Source organism: Pteropus alecto, unplaced genomic scaffold (assembly GCF_000325575.1).
Source record: "Pteropus alecto unplaced genomic scaffold, ASM32557v1 scaffold40, whole genome shotgun sequence".
In the NCBI taxonomy this organism is placed as follows: Eukaryota; Metazoa; Chordata; class Mammalia; order Chiroptera; family Pteropodidae; genus Pteropus; species Pteropus alecto.
This window is the reverse complement of record NW_006431919.1, coordinates 20,322,547-20,333,594: the sequence shown is the minus strand read 5'-3', so window position 1 is coordinate 20,333,594 and position 11,048 is coordinate 20,322,547. Positions and strand designations below refer to the sequence as shown.

General features: G+C 60.4%; 1 protein-coding gene across 1 annotated transcript in view; it reads right to left on the bottom strand.

Moving 5' to 3' along the window:
• Positions 1-11,042, bottom strand: part of ZNF316 (zinc finger protein 316) — a 33,670-nt gene extending 22,628 nt beyond the window's left edge. The window contains exons 1-6 of the mRNA XM_015585175.2: positions 7,865-11,042; positions 7,128-7,474; positions 6,850-6,962; positions 5,685-5,811; positions 5,066-5,179; positions 1-722 (exon numbers count right to left, since the gene is read on the bottom strand). Of these exons, the coding sequence (XP_015440661.1) occupies positions 1-722; positions 5,066-5,179; positions 5,685-5,811; positions 6,850-6,962; positions 7,128-7,474; positions 7,865-8,064 (1,623 nt within the window). The 5' untranslated portion in view covers positions 8,065-11,042. The remainder of the gene's footprint in view (positions 723-5,065; positions 5,180-5,684; positions 5,812-6,849; positions 6,963-7,127; positions 7,475-7,864) is intronic.
• Between the last annotated feature and the right edge of the window lie 6 nt (positions 11,043-11,048).

The following is an 11,048-nucleotide window of genomic DNA, read 5'->3' as shown; positions in this document are numbered from 1 at the left end:
CTGGTGTCGAGCGAGCGCCGAGCTCTGGCTGAAGCTGCGGCCGCAGTGCGGGCACGGGTAGGGCCGCTCGCCCGTGTGTGTGCGCTGGTGCGTGACCAGGTAGGAGCGCCGTCCAAAACCCGCGCCGCAGAAGGCGCAGCGGTAGGGCCGCTCGCCAGTATGGATGCGCCGGTGCGTGACCAGGTGCGACTTGTAGACGAAGCGCTTGCCGCAGTCTGGGCACGGGAAGGGCTTCTCGCCGGTGTGCGTGCGCTGGTGGATGGCCAGGTGCGAGCGGTACACGAAGCCCTTGCCACACTCGTCGCAGCCGAAGGGCTTGACGGCCGCGTGGTAGCGCTGGTGCTTGGCCAGCCGGGACCGATGCGGGAACACCTTGCCGCACACGTCGCATGTGGTTTCGGGCCGCCCGGTAGGGGCAGCCACCTCGGCAGGGAACGCCCATGGCGCCAGCAGGTTCGCGACTGGCTCCCGGTCGCCCAGGAAAGGCTTCACCTCCGACCCCTCGGCCAGGGCCCCGAGGCCACCCGGGTCAGGCCCCCAGCCCTCCGGAGTCTGTGCCGAATCCGAGTCGTCAGGGCCCCACGTCCCAGGCACGTCCCCCACGCCGTAGGCCGCCGACCACAGCCCGGGGGGCTCGTTCTCCTCCTCAGCTACCTCTGCCAGGAAGTCCTCATCGTCTTCCTCCTCATGGTCCTCTATGTCATCTGTCCAGAACCAGGCCCCTGAAGGTGATAAGGGAAGGCCAGCAGAGATGAGAAGAGGCTGTGACAAGGGCCCCTAGCATGCTCCTGCCCTGGGAAATGGAGGCTTCCGCGGCCCTGGCTGCTGAGTACCTGGCCTTATAAGCCCCTAAGCTTCGCTCAGCATCCCTCCTCTGGGTTCTTCTCCACCAGCCTCTGGGTGCCCAGCAGCGGGGGTGGGGAGGGGTCTTTCACTCCCTGCACCGGGCAGACCCAGGAAAGGCTGCCCTGGGCCAAGGCCTGGAGCTCTCTGCACTCAGCCCAAGAGGCTCCAGCAACTGTAGGCACTGCCCAGGCCTCCCTGCTAGCGAAGCCAACACCAGCTTGGCTTTTTGAGGGGCTGTGCATTGGGCAGAGGTCCCAGGTTGGCTCATACTGTGCGTGAGCTGCAAGCCACTTCTCATCACAAAGGACAAGGACCCCCCAAGTTCCTGCTGTCCTGTCCCTCCTCTACCAAGCCACACCCGACCTCCCCCTCCACTGCAGAGCATGGATGTGGGGGTCATGTCTGTAGGGTTTCCGGGTTTATAAGGGAGTGCCGGTGTGCCTGCCATCATGGTACACGGGGAGAGAACTAGTCCTTACGGGGCAAGGCCTAAGTCACACTAGGGCGAACTGCCTGGCCCTCCTACCCCCAGGTGTCCCCAGGCACCTGCATGCTTTCTCATGGACACTCTGTGCCATGCGCTGCAGCCCACCCTCAGGATCCTAGCATCTGGAAGGTTCAGGTCCCCACGAGGGCACAGGAATCCCTGCACCCACCCCACCCATGTCCACCATCCAGGCTGAGGCCAGTGTCAGCCTAGTGGATGAGTCTGGATCACTGAGTCCTGACCCAGAGGGAAGGGTGGGTGAGCCTGCCCGCCCCACCTCAGCCCATGTCCTGTGTTCCCCGTGCCATTCTACATATATGGTGATGCAGGCACTTGGGGAACACAGCACAGTGCTGAGTGAAATAAAGCCAGACAGAACTGCAGAGGCATGACTTCAGCTGTGAGAAATTTATCACGTGAAGGGACGACGCAAAATGGGTTTTTATTTTTTCATACTTTGCAACGCTTTTTAAGTTTTCTATAGTTAGTAATATTATACTACTACAGTAAAAAAAAGCTTGAAATAAAAGATTCATGTTATTATTAAGCTGTTTACCTCCAACTGCAACGCATGGCCATGAGTGAGTGACATGAAGTTCTGTGCCCCCAAACAGCACAGAAAAGGCCCAGCTCCTCCTTGCTGTGAAGGCTGGAGTGCCTCTAAGGGGCAGGGAGGGGATCACAGGGACAGGCAGTTGGGGCTGCTGGTCAGGTGGGCTGGGAATTCTTTCAGTGAGTCTCAGGAAGGATTTTACCCCTAGACTCTGGTGAGGGTCTTGAGTGGTTTTAATCAGAGACTGTACGGCAGGAGATTCAAGCTGAGGAATAAGTACGATGTCTTAGTGGGGTATGTGGGTACCCCAGGCCCTAGCCTAGGGTCAGTGAGCACTTGCTGGACGAGAAGGGGACACCACGGCCAAATGAGGGCCCTCCAACAGGCAAGCTCAGCTCCTCAGGGCTGGGAGCGTGGGCTGCATCCCAACGGCTCACCCACACCACCTCTTCCTCGGGCTCTGGAGCAGCAGAAAGCCCCCGGCTTGGAGAGGCGAGCCCTTCCTGCCCCTGTCCCCAGCCACCAAGCAACGGCGGGCTCTGCAGAGGGGGCCAGCTCTGGGAGGGGACTTCGTGGACCTCATCACTAGCTCTGGAGCTGGCATGGCCACCTGTCCAAGGATGAGAACTACTAAATGCACAGCAAGGTGGCAGAGGCACTACGGACACCCAGTGACGGGGAGCAGGGCCTCCAGGCCCCTGGGCAGTCGGAGCTGGCCGCACCCAGAGACAAGACCTCAAGAAGTAGTGGGATCACTGGAGGGATCTAGAGGGAGACTAGCTAGCCCTGAGGACGGGCTCTGTCTCTAGTCGTCTGCCATCAAAGTGACCCAGGGTCAGGAGGTCTGGCCCCTGCGGAGGGGACATCCAGTGTAACGGTTACTCCAGGCTGCAATGGGGACAAGGTTCACATGGAGTTTGCTGGCACTCAGACCCAAACTCGTTCTGGAGCCCAGTGAAGATTCGTCATGTCAACCTGTGAGACCTGAGCCAGGTCAGAGAGGACGCGCTGATAAGGGGTGAGGGTGGGGTTCCCAACAGTAGCCCAGAGGGTCAACCATGGTTGCCACTTCCAGAACCCACAAGGCAGAGAGGTGGACCCTGGGGAGTGAGACGGGCATTTCATTGCCCTGAGACATCTGCCCCTAAGGACCAACCCTGGGTGACTAGCTAGGCCAGTCCCAGTGCTCTGAGGCCTCATGACAATCCTAGGGGCCGACAGGGCCCCGTTAGCAGAGCCCCAAGACATCTCCAGGAAGCGTCCTACCTGGGCACTAATAAAAGGGCCCTGCGGTTGCACAACTGGCACACCTGTGTCCCTGAGCTGCTGGGAGGGGGACTCGGGGCACACTTTTCTCCAGCCATGTCCCTGCTCCAGTGAAGATGTAGACTGAGCAGGAAACAGGGTTCGGCCTGGGGCAGGGATCTGCCAGGTGACTACGAGGGGCATTTGCAAAGAGAGAGGAACCCTGTCCTCTGAACCTGGTGAGGAGGAGGGCGGCAGGAAAGGGGGGTGGTCAGCAGAGGTGAGGGGGGCGGCAGGAAAGGGGTGGGGTCAGCAGAGGGGAGGAGAGAGAATGCGGGGCAAGGGCAGGGAGGCTGTTTAGCAAACAGGCTACAATTAAGGAGGACCCTGGATGGACTTGCTCTGCGGAGTGACCACAGCCTTTGCTGCTGTGTCATCTCAGCAGACAGGTGACACATCTAAGACTATCCTCGGGCTCTACAGACAGTTGGGGCTGAGGATGAGGAGTCGGGGAGCATTCCAGGTCCACTAGCCCTGGCACAGTGACTGGCCCAGCTAGCCAGCGCCCAGACAGGTTCACGCAGAACACTGTGGCTCTGCCCTAGGACCCTACGAGAACAATGGAGAACGGGGCACATCTAGACCCTGTGACAAGAGACTGGAGAACGGGGCACATCTAGACCCTGTGACAAGAGACTGGCCAAACCAGCCCTGTCACCTCCAGGGGGCTTTTCTGAGATATACCCATTAACAGGGCACACGTCACCAACATCCCAGCCTCATCGTGGAGGAAGCAGCGACATTTCTCGCCAGCCAGAGCCCTCGCAATTCGGAAGCCCAGCAAAGATTCCAAGAGGGTCCCAGAGGATGTGCACACCCCAGCAGAAAGGCCACCCCGCAACACAGTGGAAAGTGAGGCCCGAGGCTGAGCCCACCAAGGGCAAGTCACGTAATCACTGCTTTAAGTCAGTTTCCTCATCTGCAAGGTGAATTAATCCCTCCCCTGCTGCTTCATGGGGTTGTCACGAGGACACAAAGTATGCGGGAAAACACTCTGAAGCGCACAATACACATGTGGGCACAGCATCGTCTGTGTTTTTCTGGATTTTTATTGTAATGCACATCTGTAAGCTGCTCCGAGTCTATCCAGGCACGTGGTTGGCATGAGACATCCAGTGCCCACCACCAGGCTGGCGTCACTCCAGCCCAGAGCCAAATACACCTACTGTGCAAGGACGCCCACTGGACTTTCGAAACACCGAGAGTAACTCACAGGCCTCCACAAGGCATCTCCACAGAACCAACAGGCCGACGTCCTCAGGGTAGAAACTACAGGTTTAGTTTACATTCTTTATTCTCCAGATAAGTAAAGTGGGGCTCAGAGAGAGAGAGGGGAACAGAGCCAGGTCCCAGGCCTCCGAAGACATCTGCCACCCTGAGTGCTTCCTGCAAGCATTTCTCCAGAATCTCTCCAGAAGGCCCAGAGCTGCCCACCCAGGCCCTCCCGGGACAGGAGGGAAGGCTGCGGCGGGGGGACCCTTGACTCGAAGATGGCCAAAGGGGTGGAGAAGCCAGAGAACTGGCTGGAGCACACCAGGCCCGAAAGCCTGCTTGGCACCTGTTCCTAGCCTCTCTGAGCCCTCACCACCAAACACACGCAGAGGCTCCACGGTGAGGTCAGGGGACCATTTTTAAAGGCTCCTAAGAGGAGCCTCTAGGTTCTCTAAAGATGTCCCAGCCTTTGGGCCTCCACGGACTGGGACTAAGAGGAACCAGCCCGTGGGGCTGAGGTTAGCCCATGGCAGCCACCCTGTCTCCACGAAGCCCACCCCACAGCACAGACCGCCAGCACCGGGCTGCTGCAGAGGCCAAAGTCTGGCAGAGCTCCGCGGAGCTGTGCAGGCAGAAACCCCACAGCTCCGTCTCAGGCTCACCTGTGTAGACGCCAGTGACGATGTCTCCCTCCTCAGGACTGGGGCTATCTGGGACCCACGGCTCCTCTCCTTGCTCCAGCCGGAAGATCAGATCCGGCTTGGGGATTGGGTATCCTGGTGGAGAACAAGAGGGAGCTGCAGGCCCCACCCTCCCACCACACAGCCCCGCCCCCTCCCTGTCCTCCTCCGGATCCTCTCCCCTCTTCTCCATCCTTCCAGCACCAGGCGTCCCCACTCTATCCCGCTGTGGAAAACCTCATGTCCCCTTCTCTCTGGGAGCCTTGCCCTGATGCCCACGGCTCTCCTGCCAAGCCCCTCTCCACGCCTTCATCTACGGGGTGCCCGCTCCTCTCCTCTATCACCTGACTCCTCACCCCTCCAGGCCTCTGGGGAGCATATGGCACAGAGGCCTGAGCTGGACTGGTGGCTCCCCAGAACATGTCCACCTGACTCACACACTCCCCAGGGTCCACCTCTCTGCCAGAAGTGGGGTCACCCCTGTGGCTTCCCAGCACCCACTTCTCCAAGACCCTGGGACTCCAGAAGCCACCTCTCAGACAGCTAAGTCCCTGGAAGCCATCGCACCAGAATGCCTCTTGGGGACGAAGGCCCTGCTTACCCAAGGACACCAGGATCCCATAGTTCTCCTGCATGACTTCCTTGTAGAGGTCTCGCTGCGCCGCGTCCAGCCTCTGCCACTCCTCCAGAGAGAAGTACACAGCCACGTCTTCAAAGGTCACCAGGCCCTGGAAAACAGAGCCCTGGTCATCACTCCAAGCTGCCCCAGGGGAGAGGCAGGGGCCCTCCAGAGGGAGCGGCGGCAGACTACCCCAGTGGGACTGACCGCAGCCCTACACCGTGGAGCTCACGGAGGCACAGCTGACAGCCCGTGAGCCGCGGGCCCACAAACGTCCGACAGGACTGGGGCCTTGCCGTAGCCCTGCGAGGCGGGGACCCCGTCCCCGTTCAGGGATGAGGAACCCAGGCTCGGAGAGGGCACATGCCCCGCTCACACAGGGACAGAGCCAGGATCCACACGGAACTCAGAGGACAATGAAGCTCAAGGCCCCACGGCTGTGCTGCATGGCTGCCTTGTCCGGGCCCACAAACGTCAGACAGGACTGGGGCCTTGCCGTAGCCCTGCGAGGCGGGGACCCCGTCCCCGTTCAGGGATGAGGAACCCAGGCTCGGAGAGGGCACATGGCCCGCTCACACAGGGACAGAGCCAGGATCCACACGGAACTCAGAGGACAATGAAGCCCAAGGCCCCACGGCTGTGCTGCGTGGCCGCCTTGTCCCCTCCTACTTCACTATATGGCTCAAGCCAGCAGTCACGTCAGCAGGGTGAGGGCCCACACCTGGGTGGACACGCAGCACCAACTCGACCGAGTGTGGGCATCACTGCCCGACCGGACTGAGCGCAGCAGGAAATCAGAGCCCAGACAGGTGGCGGGCGCTCCAAGTAAGGGGCACAGCCCTACCTGGGGAAAGACCCAGGTCTCTGAAGGAACTGCAGAGTGCAGGTGAGTGGGTGGCAGTCGACATGGCCAGGACATTCTAATGACCCGGGAGGGGTCAGCCCCAGGAGAGTGGAACCACATCCCATGGCCTTAGGGCTGGGGATGCCTGGCACTCTCTGCAGCCATGGCCCAGGTCGCAGTCTGGACTTGGCCTGAGAACCAGTGCCACTGCCCTGCCAACGGGGGTCTCGAGGACAGCAGGTGGCGAGCTCCCTGGGGAAACCCTGCCTGGTTGACTGAGCTCCAAATGAGACGGCAGCTCACCTGAGACCCAGCCGTCAGGAAATCCTCCTCGTCCTCGTCCTCCAGGTCCTCGTCCTCGTCCTCTTCCAGGTCCTCCTCCCTGGCCACAGCCGGACCCTGGGGGGCCTGCAGGGCTGAGGGGAAAGACCTGTTGGGGGCAGCTGCCCTTGGCGTCAGACCTTGCCGCCCTGGCCACGCAGCAGGCCGCGTCAGGAGCCCCCGGTGCTCCCACTTCAAAGCCTGGGCCCCGCGGCTCCGGCTTCGGCTGCCCGTTCCCCATGCACGCTCCTGTCTCTTACCGTTGTCCTGGAGAAGGAGGGACCTGGCATCACCACCACGGCTAAGGCGCTCCTGGGTCCCCCACGCTGGACTCAGCTCCTCTGCCAGCACCTCCTCCACGTCCTCGTCCTCCTGAGACTCCACGTCCACCTGCTCCACCGGCCCTGCCCACGCCCCATCCGCCTGTGCCCCGGCCAAGGCCTCCTCGTCCACTGCCTCTGCCTCTTCCCCCTTGTCTTCCTCCTCCTCTTCCTCCTGGTCAGGATCACACTCCGACCCGTCCTCCGCCCTCTCCAGCTGCACGGCTGAGGAGTCTGGAGCCGTGTGAAGGGCGGCCATCTTCGCTGGACGCAGGCCTCGGTGTGGCCTGCAACACAGACGGCGACAGTGCTGAGCCGCCCAGTGCGCTCACCAGCTCCTCCCGCTGGCCCCGGGTGGGGTCAGGGGCAGGCTTTACCGCCCCCATTGTGCAGTGCTGGCACAGGACAGGGGCTCTCTCCACACTCTCGTGTGGCACAGGGGACATTCTGTACCCAGAGAGGTGCCCAGAGAGCCCCGCTCCATGACCCCCCATCGTGCGTCTCAGCCTTTATGGACTGCTGCTCTGCTCTTGGAGTAAGGCAAAGATTTATCCTCCAGGACCACGAGAAACATCACGTCCAGGCAACATGGCCTGAGGGTAGCCCGAGTTGAACTGAAAGCAGAGAGTGTGGCCTGCAAGGCACAGCCCGCCTGCCACATAGAAGGTGGTGCTCACCCAGCCCTTGACACACACGAACTCGGCCGGCAGGGAGTGTCGGAGGAGAGGTCTAGGCATGGGCAGGCTGCAGACACAAGTGCAGGGCAGAGGCGACAGGTAAGACCAGCCTGGTCATTCACCACCACCCGGTGGCCTCTCCGGGCAGCCAGCAGGTCAAGCTCCCTCCTGCGAGGCGACGGAGCAGAAGCCCTGAGCATGCATTACTTCTGCACCTCCCTCGCCTCTCGCTCTGTCCGGGGCACCAGGTCACGGGGATATGGTTCACCACCACATCAGCAAAGGTGATATGAAACACCCTGGGACATCTCTTCAAATGTGGGATCAGAGAATCCTAAAAGCTGAACTGTCAAAGTCTCAGGAGCTCACAGGGTCCTACTCTTACACCAACGTCACAGCCCACTCGACCCAGGCACTCAGGAGAGACACAGCCATACAGCTGAGTCCAGGGCTCAGGGCTGTGGATCCAAGCGCCGGGGAGGGGGGGGGGACCAGAGCCACTCCTCCCCACCAGCTGCGCGTCCTTCTCCAGCCCCAGTGGAGTCCCAAGGGCAGGACAGAGTCATGGTTCTGACAAGTCAGTTTCTATGGCTCTTGAGTGTAAACCTACGAACAGGTCCATCACCCAGCACTGGCTCCATCAGGATCTCAGACCTGAACAGGTTCAGTTCCAACATGAGCCACGCCCACTGCAATGCAGCAACCCAGAATCCTGAGATGAGAGCATGAACCCCAGAGGGATCCTGACATTTCAGGCACGGGGGCAACTGGGCCCAGGCCGGCTCATCTGGCTCTACCAGTGGACGGCGTCTATCACAGAACCCCTAAAACGGGACAGAGGCACATGGCACAAAGACACCCGGGCCACGAGGACAGTTCAGACCACTGAGAACTGCTCAGGGCTTGGCTCTTATTCCATAACTTGTCGCCGTCCTACTAACAGCAGTGTACACTCACTTTCTGAACTGCTTTGAGCTACTGCTTTAAAATCCACACTCTAATAGCTAGGGCGCTCAGAGCATTCATGCAGTTCCTCCCAGAGACCAGAGCCAGGGGCTGGGGCGCACTAGCATCTAGGAGCCACCTCTGGCCCGACCCTCATGCTCCCCCCGGGCTAGCTCCAGCCCCATTTTAGGGTCACAATCAGTGAGCTCACATTCACAGGGAAAGGACTATGCCTAAGAGGGCCACCCTGGCCTCCAGTCTGTCCCAGAGCCGAACTCCTTGGCCTCCATAGCTCTTTGGGTGTGTGAAGGTGCCTGAGGTGTAGAAACACATATGCCATGTGTCACCCTAGCCACCTCTGGGAGGATGCAGCCCTTCCCAGCACTCGGAGCAATGAGAATGCTCAGCAGAGGTTTTCCAACTGCCACCCACCACAGGCTCAGAGGAAGGCTTTTCTTACCCAGGTCTCAGGCTGCAAAATCAGGCTGAGCCCAGACGCCATGCCAAACCAGGCAGAGCTGCCTCTTGCCTGGCCACCACCCAGGGCTGACTCCTACAGGCCAGGCTGCCGTATCCAGGGACTCACACTCAAAAGAAGAAAACACCGTGGCTTTGGAATGAAGTGGCTCCACGCTCGTCCCGCCTCAGGACCTGTGCGCGCGCCCTCCCCTCTCCCCGGAACTCTCGCCCCTCTTCCTCACTCATCCTCCTGAGGCAGCAGCCCCCTGAGCCTGTTGCACACAGTGCCCTGCACGTGGCTCTGCAGCACCCGTATTTACACACTTATGGAACTGCCTGCTCACTACCTGTCTCCAGGTACAGTCAGCTCGCAAGAGGTGGACGTCCCCTTGGCTCATCGCTGAATCTCCCCCATGCCAGACGCAGAATAAGTGCTCAAATATTTACTGAAGAAACGACTCTGAAGTCTGTAGCGAACGTGATATACGTGACATTTTTAAAACTCAGTTATTTTGGCCCTGCTGTCACATTCCACGACAGACTGACCACTGTCGAAGGTCCGTCCACCTGGAGCCCACCCCGGCAGCACTGGAGAGTCTGCCCCCAAAGAGCTTTGGCCTAAGGTCCCTTCTCCCAAGAAGCGCAGCTGCTGACGACCAGAAAATAGGAAGGTCCAGCACTCGTGGGCGCTGGCAGTCACCCTGCGGATGGGGCCGGGACCCGCGCAGCGGGAAACCTCGTATCCCTCAACCCAGAATCCAGAACAGAATGGTTCCGAAGAATGAACCTCAGCAACTTGAGCACTACGTTCTTTCTGTCGCTCCAGGCCACGTGTGTGCCAGGCCTGCTCCCCCAGACCCGCGCTCTTTCTTCTGCCAGCCTGTCGGCCCACCAGAAACTCACTCTGCTCACTTCCTGGCATCCACTTCTGGTCAGATGCCACAGCGGGGCAGGTAAGCAGCCTCATCAACACAAACCCTGCGTCATCCCGTACCCGTATTTCTGCAAGAGCCGTGCATCCTATGACACAATGCTGCAGACCGTTAGAACTAAAGGTGACAAGATGCTTCCCACGGGGAGAAGGGGGACCCCAAGGACAGAAAAGCTGGCAAAGTTGGAAAACTTACAAATTCTCCACAAAAGTGGAGAAGCAGACAGAGAGAAGGAGAAATGTGTTTGTCCGCGTGGGTACCTTCCCTCCGGGGGGCCTCACTGACCACAACCCTGTGATTCAAGGCCTTCCAGGCTTTCCCCTCCTCCAGGAAGCCTTCCTTCCGTGACTACTGGGGTCCTCACTGTCTGTCCACCGATTTGGGCTCCCCTCTTCTCCTGGGTTTGCTCCTGGAGCAGGCGTAGCCACGGGCCATCCCGACTCCCTCGCCACGCTGGCCAGCTCCCCAGACCTGCCAGCAACTGCTGAACTAAACCAAGTACCAAAGTCTCCCCACACAGGCGCAGCTCGGGGGCCTGATCCTCCTGCACCGCACCGCACCGCCCCCCACTCCACAGGGTCCTTCACCAAAAGCCGGCTCCTCTCCCACCTCTGTGGCCGCGTGGGGCGGCCCAGCCCCATCCGACCCCAGTGATGGGTTCCCCTACTACAACGGGGCGGTAAAACACGGCATAGCAGCCCACCAGGACCTCCATTTGCAGGCGAGGGCGGACCCAGATAAGGCCCCCAAGGTCACTAAGCAAGCGTATGGGGGCGTCAGGTCAAGCCGCCTCCATTCCTCCAGGGGTCTCATCGGGTCTCGGCCTCCCGCAGAGGCCCCCGGCAGTG